The 11,867-nt window shown below is 52.4% G+C and overlaps 1 protein-coding gene across 1 annotated transcript; it reads left to right on the forward strand.

Annotated features, from left to right (window-relative positions):
* Window positions 1-947: 947 nt before the first annotated feature.
* LOC125928748 (NACHT domain- and WD repeat-containing protein 1-like) lies at window positions 948-11,093 on the forward strand. The gene is made up of 3 exons (XM_049639420.1): window positions 948-1,065; window positions 3,793-3,878; window positions 10,638-11,093. Exons 1-3 carry the CDS (start codon window positions 948-950, stop codon window positions 11,091-11,093), a joined length of 660 nt encoding a protein of 219 aa, XP_049495377.1.
* Window positions 11,094-11,867: the final 774 nt, after the last annotated feature.

The raw sequence follows: 11,867 nt of genomic DNA on the forward strand, positions 1-11,867 counted from the left end.
TTTTTTTTTATTATTTCAAAGAGCACATCTCAGTTTGATATGGGCCGGTCCTGAGCCGCCCCTGGAGACGTGCTAATCTCCCTTCTTATCTTCGAGAGCTGTCTCCACGCCTCCCGCAGGCAGGCGAGGAGATCTGGCTAGAGAGGATTTAAAGGTGATTTCTCAGGTTCTCGGCCCTGCTGACGTTGGGGGAACGGATCCTTTTCTCTGGCGGGGGCTGTCGTGTGCCTTCTATCTAGGGTGCTGAGCGACGTCCCTCATCTCTACCCACTGGGCACCAGCAGCCCCCGCCTCCCCCCGGCCGTGACAACCAAAATGTCTCCAGGCATTGCAAGTGTCTCCTGAGAAGCAGAATATTCCCCAGTTGGGAACTGCTTGTTTAAGCGGTACACCCAGCGCCCGGACCTCTTTGGAGGGGACAGTGAGCACAGGATGAGGTGGAGGTTCCACTCAGTGTGTGACCTTCTGGCCTGACCAGCCAGGACCGGCAGGGCTCCCAGCCCCTGACAGTTTCCCTCTGCACACCTGGGCCCAGGCTCAACTTTCACGGAGGCCCAGGGGACCTAGGTGTTCCAGAGGCTGGCTGGTCCCCAGGTCCCCATGCTGGGCTCCAGGAAACCATAGTTGCTGTGGTGACTGCTGAGCTCTTGGGGTGAGGAACCAGCTGGTTGAGGGGCAAAAGATTCCAGTGCCTGGAGCAGCCAACCACATCCAGGGGCCGGCGTCTCCCCATTAGTGCTTGCAGACTGAGCAGAGGCGGCTTCAGCTCCCCAGGGGGGCCGGAGGGGACGGGGGGGTGCTGCGGGGCGCTGAGGGGGTGAGACCGATACCCCACTCCAGATGGCCCTGCCCGGCTGTCCTCCCAAGAAGGCCACCTGGCCTCCGGCTTGAGGTCTCTGAATCCCAGGCCCTTCCCTGGGGAAGGGTCATCCAGGCAGACAGGCAGCATGAGCGTGGGTCCCCTCAGCCCGGGCACCCGCCGGCGGCTTCTCCAGGGTCTGGCAGGCCCCCTCCCGGCGCCTCGGTCCAGAAGTGTGGCCGTCTTCATCAGCACCGCGATCTCAGGTAAGGGGCCGGGAAAGGCTGGGGGGCTAGAGGCAAGCAGGTACTCTTGGGGAGGGGCGAGGTGGCCAGGGCCTGGCTCGAGGGCTCCTCTAGGAGACCTGGATAAGAATGCAGCCTGGCCGGCGGCCCACGTGGGAACCAATGAGAAGGAGCCTCCTAGACCCTCTGTTTCCTCCCCGATAATCCAGGCTGAGACCCTGACTTGACAGGCTTGCTCCGAGTGGCAAATCTTATTGCAACTAACATTTATGATGAAGGTATGACGCGCTATGCGCCAGGCTTCAAAAGCGTAAGAGGGGCGCCTGGGTGGCTCAGTCGGCTAAGCGTCCGACTTCGGCTCCGGTCACGATCTCGCGGTTCGAGGGTTCGAGCCCCGCGTCGGGCTCTGCGTGGACAGCTCAGAGCCTGGAGCCTGCTTTGGAGTCTGGGTCTCCCTCGCTCTCTGCCCCTCCCCCGTGTGCACTCTGTGTCTCTCTCTCTCTCGAAAATAAACAAGCATTAAAAAAATTAGAAAAAAAATTGAAAGTGTAAGAGCCTTGCCACCTCCCCCAAGACTTGCATGACCCGACTCTCCTCACCTCCCGTCTTGATCTTATATGGCCCTTCCCCACACCCGCATGCTGTAGTCACGCTGGGCTCCAACGGGTCTTGGAACCCTTGAAGCCCCAGGCCCCATAAACCGGAGTCATTTCCGTGCTTATTTAACGGGTGGCTTCTCTAAGCAGAGCCGTGAGCTCTGTGGGGGCAAAGACTACGTAAAGTAGTGTGTTGGCAAATATTTAATAGCCCGTGCCCCCCCCCAAATCTAAACAAGACAACATGAAACGAAAAGCACCACCGATTTGTGCTGTCCGCCAGTTTCCATTGTGTGACTCCTCCCGCCAGGGTCAATTTCCAGCCGCCGCCGTGACTTCTCTGAACGCGGAGTCAGGCAGAGATGTGGCGGTCATTCGCCTTTCTCTAAGATTTCCCCGATACAAAATCAATAGCCAGGACCAAATGCAAGAACAGAGCTCACAGGCAAATGCCAAAAAATAATTAGGAAGTTCGTTAAGCGCCTGACCCCTGATTTCAGCTCAGGTCATGACCTCACGGCTGGTGCGTTCCAGCCCCGCGTCGGGCTCTGTGCTGAGCGGGTGCAGAGCCTGCTTGGGATTCTCTCTCTCTCTCTCTCTGCCCCCTCCCCCGCTTGCTCTCTATTTCTCCCTCAAAATAAATAAAAATAAACTTAAAAATTAGGAAGGGATGAGTTCTGAGGATTTGCCGTCTCTGCTCTTTCCATCGTAAGTTTAGATCATTGGATTTTTCATGATGGCCACGTTAACGACTGGTTTACAAAGATTCTTGGAGATTTTAGCAGTCGCCCCCCGCACCCCTCAAGCCAGTAGGACTGCATCATCCATGTATGTCTTGCTTGTCACTGTGCCCCGGATGCTTAGCAAGGTTCTAAGCAGAAAGCAACTTCCTAATAAATCCTCCGTGGGCAGATGTAAATGACCCATGGAAAGGATTAGACAGGCACGGGAAGGGCATGGGGTAGGAGGCAGATCCAAGGCTGGCACCCAGGGATTGGGCAACCTCTTCATGCCAGTGGCTTTGGGAGCCCTTCCCTGAACACTCCAATGACCTCCCCCTGACCAGGTGGAGAGGACCAATGTTTCTTCAACATCTGTCTCGCACAAGGTGCTTTTAGTTGTAAGATTCAATAGCTTGACCAATGCCTACTAAGCACTTGGGTCGAGTGCTAAGAAACCAGCCATGACCAAGATGAGCAGAGGCGCTTGACTTTGGGCAGCTCGCAGCCTTGCAAGGTAGAAGCATCACCCCCGTTTTACTGAGCAGGAAACTGAGGATGGCCTGCCCCTTGGCATCAGACTGCACAGTGAAGTCAGGGGCACCGAAAGGTCTCACGGTCCAGGTTTTACCCTCAGTAGGGCTGCCGGAGTCTAGCAAAAGCAAAAAACCAGGACACCAGTGAAATGTGCATTTCGGATACACCGTGAATAATCCTCCAGTGTAGGTATTTCCCAAATAGTGCGTGACATGGGACAGACTTAGGCTAACAGATTATTCGCTGTGTATCTGAAATGCAGATTCGACTGAGTTTATCACATGTGTACCTGTACCCAAACAGTGCAAGGAACAGGATATACTTGAGCTATTAAGTTTTTCACTGTTTACTGAAGTGCAAATTCAGCTGGGCATCCTGTATTTTATCTGGCGACCCCAGGCTAGGGGGACCAATCATTCTGGTTAGCGGAGACGGAGGGGTTTCCTGGGATGTGGGTTTTTTAGCACTAAGACCAGGAAAGCCCCTCTTTGGTTTGCCTCATGTCTATTATTATTATTTTTTAATGTTTCTTTATTTATTTTCAGAGAGAGAGACAGAGAGGGAGAGAGAGTGTGAACCGAGGAGGGGCAGAGAGAGATTGGGAGACAGAGAATCCCTCCCAGAGAGGGAGACAGGCTCCGCACTGTCAGCACCCAGAGCCCGACGCAGGGCTTGAACTCACGAACTACGAGATCATGACCTGAGCCAGAACCAAGAGTCGGCCGCGTAACCGACTGAGCCACCCAGGCGCCCCTGCCTCGCGCATTTTTGTATCTTTTAATTTGCCCCGTGGGGCCCCAGCCTTGGTGGGGGCAAACGAGGCTGAAAGCACAGCCGTGGGGCAAGAAAGCGTCCTGGGTTCCTCCCACCGATGTCTTCTGCGCTCTTCCTTGCAGATATGGACGCCGAGAGAGAAGCTCTACAGAGCACCGCCTACCCCAAAGTGCAGAACTTCTGCCAAAGGCACGGTCTGATGTTCGAGGTAATTGCCCCCTCCCTGCCTCAGTTTCCCCTGCCCTGAAATTAGGGAACAGAGCTGTGCCACCCAGGCTGCCACATAGGACCTTTTGCTCCAGGGAGCTCCATGCTGGTGATGCACCCCGTGGCAATGGAAGTCCTCTAAACGGGCAGGGGGAGGGATTGTAGCCACAGGCACCGTGGTTAGAGCAGGGGGTGTGGCAGTGCCCTGGGACCCTGCTCCCTGGGCATGTCCCTTTACTGCCTTTTGTTGTCGGTCTGCCCTGCCCTCCTGGCCCTCCCTGCGCTGGGACAGCTTCAGGGGGAGTCTAAGAGGACCGTGGGGTGTTTGGGGGGCACACGGGAGTGGGCTGGGCCTTTTTCGGAAGCAATAATGGTGTGCCTGCCAGGCACGGTCACCGCAGACCCCAAACAGAGTCCCCTATGACTCTTAGCACCAATCCAGGGGTGGGAACGTTGCTACTCACGTGTTACCAACAGAGCGTCTTTGGAGTTGACACTGACTCCTTGCCATTTGTGACAGCGATCCGTCACATCAAAGGCCCTCTCGATTATATATAAACACACCATGGTTTATATGTCACTAAGAAAGAAACGGTGCTGGGACTCTGCCTGCCATGGATCATGAGACACAGCTCAATGGCAGAGGCTCTAAAAAGGAAAACATACATGCTGAGAACTGATGAAGGGCCTTTCATGTCCAGGCAGGTGCTATGCGACAAACGCTGTAAACAGCATCTATGCCGGGGTGGGAGACAGCGGCCCGCAGCACCGAAGGCTCTTGCCCAAGCCTGGTGGCTGACCCTTTTTCCCCTCTGCATTCAGCCACATTCAATACTAGTGTCCTTTTATCCTCGTGTTCCAGTTCGTTAGGAATTTCTGCGTCTTTCCCTCTGGCCAAAAGAAGTTAGGGACGAAGGGACATTCTGAGTCCCATTCCCCGCCCCCCTGCCTCCCTATCCCAGCCTTCTGCCGGCTCAGCTTTGCTACCCGAATTGAACCATTCCCCCCGGCTCCCCTCAGGCAAGCAGGCAAAAGTGGACCGCAAGCGTGCGGTTGCTAGGGAGATCCTGCCAAGTCCTATGTCGGCCAAACTAAATACCCTTCGTTGCAAAGAAAGTTCTGAGAACAAGTGTGGACATGTCCTCATGACTGGCCGGCCATCCTGCCGGATGCCCCCCATCTGGGTCTGTCTGATGTCTTTCTCCTGGTTACACTGGGGTTACGGGCTTCATTCAAGTTCTTTCAATTCGTACATCCCCCTTTGGGGTGAGACTGTCAAAAATTATTGAAAGAAACTTTATGCCTTTGTCAAAGGGAATTGAAAAACAAAACTCACCCACTCTGCCACCTCCCTGACAAACCCACGCTTGTGATCTCCAGGTTGTCGATCTCAGGTGGGGTATTCGGAACACTGAGGCCACTGAGCACATGACCACAGAACTCTGCTTAGAGGAACTCGACCGGTGTCGGAAAACATCCACAGGGCCGGCTTTTGTTGTGAGTCTCTTGGGAGGGATGGGTTGGTGCTTACTTCTCATTCCAGCACCAGTATGTGGCCCCTGCTCACTAGCCAAACCCATCCGTGGAGGAGAGATGGTACTTCTGCTCTAGTACCCAATTTCCATAGCCTGCCCATGGCAGACATTGCTAATCGATCCCAGTACTCATCTTCCACAGAGCTAGCTGGGATGCAGACATTAGCAGCCAAGTGGAAGCAGCAGGTGAGTTGGAGAGCAGAGGGTTGGAGCCCAAAAGAACCTTGGGATTTGCTCTGGACCTTCCCCCCAGCTTTCCCAACTCATGCACTTTTTGCGTGTGGAACCTGGGGATCCTGGAAAACCATACAGAGGATGGAAACCCACAGGATGTCGGGAATTTTTTTCTCCTCTGTGCCTCATGGTGTTGGGAATGGCCTCTGGGGCGCCATCTAGAGCCTGCTTCTGGGAAAACTTCCTCCCATGCTAGGTGGGGCCAATTTTTCCATGTTCCAGGGAATTTTCTCTCTACCCATCCCAACAGCACCCTCTCTGTCACTGAAATAAACCCCAGCTCACGATTAGTGGTTTAGGCTACAATCGGCAAATGTTATTCCACGGTCCTGATTTATCACACCAGCACGTTCCAGATACATTAAATGTGACATTTGAGCTCTCAAATCCTAGAGCAGGGGTCGGCCAACTATAGCCCATGGGGCAAATCAGGCCCATTGCCTGCTTTTGTAAATAAAACTTTATTGGTGCTCAGCCACACTCCTTCATTTGCATAGCATCCAGGGCCGTTTTCCAGCTACGAACAGAGAGCTGAATACTTGTGACAGAGGCCACCTGGTCTGCAGAGCTGAAAAGATTGACTATCTGACCCTTTACAGAAAAAGTTTGTTGACCTCTGTCCTAAAAGGTAAAGAGGGAAAAAGTCTTGACCAAGACATCTTAGTCACAAACAAGCTTTGAACAATTCCAAATAAAAAGAAAAGTCCTCTGGAACCTCTCCTGGAGATAAAGTAGAATGTAGGAGAGGGTGGTCCCCATTATTAAAGCTGTTTTCTGGGGGCGCCTGGGTGGCTCAGTCAGTTAAGCAGCTGACTCTTGATCTCAGCTCAGGTCTTGATCTCAGGGTTGTGAGTTCAAACCTTACGTTGGGCTCCATGTGAGCCTACTTAAAAAAAATAATTAAATACAATGAAATAAAAACTGTTTTCTAGGGAAATAAAGAGAAATGTATGAGAGCTGCTTGGCTTTAGAAGGGCACTGTCTAGGGCAATAACCACGATCCATCTGCCGCAAACTTTAAGGTGAAGAAATTAAAATTGGGGCACCTGGGTGGCTCAGTGGGTTAGGCGTCCGCCTTCGGCCCAAGCATGATCTCACAGTTCATGAGTTCGAGTCCCGCATCAGGTTCTGTGCTGACAGCTCAGAGCCTGGAGCCTGCTTCGGATTCTCTGTCTCCTACTCTCTCTGCCCCTCCCCCACTCGCACTCTGTCTCTGTCTCTCTGTCTCTCTCTCTCTCTCTCTCTCTCAAAAATAAATATTCAGGGGCGCCTGGGTGGCTCAGTCGGTTGGGCGGCCGACTTCGGCTCAGGTCATGATCTCGCGGTCGGTGAGTTCGAGCCCCACGTCGGGCTCTGTGCTGATAGCTCGGAGCCTGGAGCCTGTTTCAGATTCTGTGTTTCCCTCTCTCTGACCCTCCCCCATTCATGCTCGGTCTCTCTCTGTCTCAAAAATAAATAAACGTTAAAAAAAAATTTTTTTTAAATAATAAATAAATATTAAAAAAAAAAGAAATTAAAATTGAGTTGAATTAAAATTTCAGTTCCTCAGTCCCACTGGCCATGTTGCAGTGGCTTAGTAGCCACATGTGGTGGCTGGCCACCATACTGGACAACACAGAGGAGCATACTTCCAACATTGCCGGAGTTTCTAGCGTTGCCTTAGAGATTCGATCTCACTAAAAGAAACTAAGACCTGGCTGACACATATGAGAAAATTTCTTTATTATGTGTTAAGTTTCATGTGGACAGTCCGGCTTGCATTTTCAATCTTTTGCTCTATACCTTTCTTTGTATGTTGGTTCTGCTTTTTTTTTTCTTCTCCTGTTTTATTGAGATATTTTCTGCCATCCAGCATTGTGTAAGTTTCAGACGTACAGCATTAATGACTTGACTTACACAAATTGTAAAATGATGACCATAATAGGTTTAATTAATATCCATCATCTTATATAGATACGAAAAAAGAAAAAGAAAAAATGCTTTATTTATCCTTGTGATGAGAACTTGTAGGATCTACTCTCTTAGCAACTTTCTTTTTTTTCAGTTTTTTAAATTAAAAAAAAATTTTTAATGTTTATTTTTGAGAGAGAGAGAGAGACAGAGAGAATGAGCGTGGGGAAGGGGCAGAGAGAGAGGGAGACAGAATCTGAAGCAGGCTCCAGGCTCTGAGCTGTCAGCAGAGCCCGATGCAGGGCTTGAACTCACGAGCTGTGAGATCATGACCTGAGCCGAAGTCGGACGCTTAACCGACTGAGCCACCCGGGCGCCCCTCTTAGCAATTTCCAAACACACATGCCGCAGTGTTAAGTATGGTCCTCAGGCTATTCATTGCATCCCTGCTGCTTGTTTACCTTATAACCGGAAGTCTGTGCCCTTCGAGTCCCGATGCTTTAATTATCGTTGCTTAAAATGCATCCTAGTGTTTGGAGGCCTCTACCTTCCCTCTTCATACATTCCCCACCCTCCACCAATCTTCCAATTTCGTTTTCCAAATGAGCCTGATGATTGATCATTTTGCGGCATCTCAAAAAAAAAAAAAAGAAAAGAAAAACTTTTTTTTTTTCCCTAAAGAGAAATGGGCGATGGGGGCAAAAAGAACTCCAGGAGGAATTCGATTTTGCAACCCCAGGTGCAGGCAGTAAAAGCACAACGCAGCTTCCAGGTGGCATGGGGGACGGGATGATGATCCCTGAGCTTTCCCCAGGCCCAACCGGCCTAGGGACCTTGCTCGTCCTTCCAGAAGGGACCCTTGGGCCGCCGGGGTGACCTCTACCCACTTCTGGCTTTCCTCCCAAACCAAGCATCTCCCCTCTGTCACCCAAGGGTCACGGCATCATTCTCCTTCAGTGGCTTCGCATGGGGGTCTTCCTGTGGAGATCAGGGCTGCACCAGGGGCCCTTGGAGAGGTGTCTCTCTAGTAAATAAGTCATTAGGCAGCACGAATAGCAGGAGTCAACTCCCCGTGGTACTTGCTTTAGAGGCTTAGTTCTCCTGGGCCACCAGCAGCTCCAGCACAGCAGCTCCGGAGAGCTGCTCCTGGTAGGTCCTGGCCTTTTTCCTTCAAGCTCTTCCTGTTCTGACTCTGGTCTCTCAGGCAGGAGAATTTTCCACCCTCTGCCTCCTTCCTAGGATTGGTGGTTTGTGGCTGGCCGGCTTCTCCAACTTCTCTCACTGCTCCAAGGCTGGCACTGCGGGAAAGTCCCTTGGAGAGTGGGCTCCTGTTCAACCTCCCTCCGTCACAGACTCCATTTATCCAGGTTTCCTGGGTGCACATGCCTGGAATATTCTGGTACAACTCAGTGAAGAGGGGAGGGGTGATTGCTTCCATTTTATGATGAGGAAACTCAAGACTCGAGGCTCGAGGTCCTAGGCCTCCTCTAGCCTAATTCTCTAGCATTCCAGTTTGCACCTTCTGTTGAGGCAGAAAGAGGGGCTCCTGGGGTTCTCAGCATTCGGACCAAAGTCTTAGGGCCACATCACTCCCCACAAAATCTTGCCCACGGGGATGGCCTTATGTTTTACCACTGCCCCTCTTTGTTGGTATTTCAAGTACCTCCCCAACCCCAGCTTTCCTTCTCTGGGCTCTTTACCACACTTCCTGCCACAGGGCCTTTGCACATGCTGTTCCCTCTGGTTACAAGGTGCTCTGCCCAGCGCACTCTTCCTTGTGTCTTGCTCTGCAACTCAATCCTTAATTCTAAATAAAGACAGGATCCACCCTGCACGCTTGAGACCCATCTGCCCCCAGGACCACATCATAGCATGAGATTTGGGGCAGGGCCGACGGAGATCTTAGCTTTTGTCACGGCTCTATTTCTGGGGCACGCCAGGGCCAACCTATAAGAAGCTGTAGTTTTCTCTCCCTCTGCCTGTCTCTTATAAGGACTCCTGGAGTCGCACTTGGGGCCCCGGTAACCCAGGAAAATCGCCCCAGCTCAAAATCCTCAACTTACTCACATCTACAAAGCCCTTTGTGTTCGCCATCGTCCTCCAGACAAATGGAACCGATAGGATATAGAGAGACACACATAAGAGGAGATTTATCAGAACTGGCTCACACTGTCGTGGAGGGCCAAGAAGTCCCGCCATCTGCCATCTGCAAGCTGGCGAACCAGAAAAGCAGGCGGCATAATTCAGTTGTCGGCCCTCGGCCTGAGAATCAGGGGGCTGAAGATTCCAAGTCCTGATCTGAGTCCAAAGGCATGAGAACCAATGTCTACGGGCAGGGGAAGAAGGATGTCTCAGCTCAGGCAGAGAGAGGGAAACCTTTCCTCCCTTTTTTTTTTTTTTTTTTTTTTTTTGGTCATATTTGGGCCCTTGGTAGACGGGATGAGGTGTTGGGGACGGCCATCTGTTTCGCCCGTTTCACCAATTCAGTCTCCTCCAGAGACACCACCCCGGACACACTCAGAAATCGTATTTGACCAGCTATCTGGGTATCCCTTAGCCCAGTCAAACTGACACCTGAAATTAACCATCACAGCCCTTTTCCATACAAGGTGCATTCACGGGGTCCAGGGATTAGGGTTGGATATCTTTGGGGGCCATTGTTTAGCTCCCACAGAGGGTTTTCTTTCTTTTTTTATGTTTATTCATTCATTTTGAGAGAGAGAGAAAGAGTGTGTGAGCGGGAGAGAGGCAGAGAGAGAGGGAGCGAGAGAGAGAATCGCAAGCAGCCTCCATGCTGTCAGTGCAGAGCCTGACACGGGGCTCGGTCCCACAAACCGTGAGATCATGACCTGAGCCGAAATCAAGAGTTGGGTGCTTAACCGACTGAGCCACCCGGGCACCCCCCACAGAGGGTTTTTCCAGGCAAAAGATTCCATGATGGCTGACACGGGATCAGATTCAAAATTTACCTGCTGGATGTCCCACGTCTCAGGTACCCTCACATGCAGGTGCTCTAAGGCTCTGCCTGCACCTCTTACTGGACTTATCGCCGTGGCACCACAGCCAGGCCCATCTTGGGGGGCTCAGTGTGTCTCACCCAGGGCCACCGAGCTAAGTGCCCATGCCGAGGGTTGAACGCGTGCCCCTCTCTCTGCCAGGCCCTTCTCGGTGACCAGTACGGCCCCTGTCCAGTCCCCACGCTGATCGAGGAGAAGGAGTGGGAGGCTCTGAGGGCCCAGCTGACCTCCAAGCCACGCGACCTGGAGTTGGTAGCTCAACACTTCCGGAGGGACGAGAACGCCGTGCCCCCCGCCTACCTGCTGCAGGCCCTGGGCACCTCGGAGGCCTGTGGGCCCGAAGAGGCCACGCTGACCTCAGTGCTACGCTCTGGAGCCCAGGAGGCCCGGAGGCTGGGCCTCATCACCCAGGAGCAGTGGCATCGCTATTGCTGGTCAGGTGAGGCCACTGGGACGCCCCCTCAGGGTCCACAGGAGATGCCCCATGTTCAAACTCGCTCATTGCATACTGTCCCAACACCACAGCCCGTACCTCTGTAAATGTCAAACCAGCCTAACTCCTGGATCCCTGGTTCTGGAAGGGGTTATTTGACTGATCCAAGAGTGCAGCCATGTTCTGGTTAATTCTCTGCCTCTTAGGACCTTCCTTTCCTCTCCTCCTCCAGCTCCTTCTCCCAGGAGGCTCCTGGCCCTGGGGGAAGGCTTCTGAAATGACTTGCTATCCTGGTCTGTCCGAGACTTTCAGGGCTAAACCCAGATAGTCCTGGAAGATGTGAAACTGTGGGTCACCTAATTTTAGCCCAAGAGCCAGCCCCTGCTGGGGAGACTGGGTCCTCCAGCCTCCCTACACCTGCCTCAGAGCTGGAAACCGAGGCACAGGAAGGGGTCTCCTTTGCCTGAGGTGGGGGATAGGGATTTGACCCGAGTCTATCACTCCGCTCCCGGTTGGCCCCTTACTTCTCACCTCTAGCCTCCACCTCTGGTTCTTCTATACTCTGCACTGGCTACCAGGAAGGTTTTTGTAAAAATGTAACGTTTTTGCAAGCCATTTCCCGCTGTTTGCTGTCAGCAAGAAACAGGTTTTATTATCATTCACGAGTCAGATGTGTCCATTTACAGCACCACGACTATTAAGCATGTCAATTTCTCGTACTAAAAATATTAAAAACATGAACTCATTTTATCCACATATTAAATATATGGATTTAGGGGCACCCGGGTGGCTCAGTCAGTTGAGCGTCCGACTTCGGCTCAGGTCATGATCTCGCGGTCCATGAGTTCGAGCCCCGCGTCGGGCTCTGTGCTGACGGCTCG

Source organism: Panthera uncia, chromosome A2 (assembly GCF_023721935.1).
Source record: "Panthera uncia isolate 11264 chromosome A2, Puncia_PCG_1.0, whole genome shotgun sequence".
In the NCBI taxonomy this organism is placed as follows: Eukaryota; Metazoa; Chordata; class Mammalia; order Carnivora; family Felidae; genus Panthera; species Panthera uncia.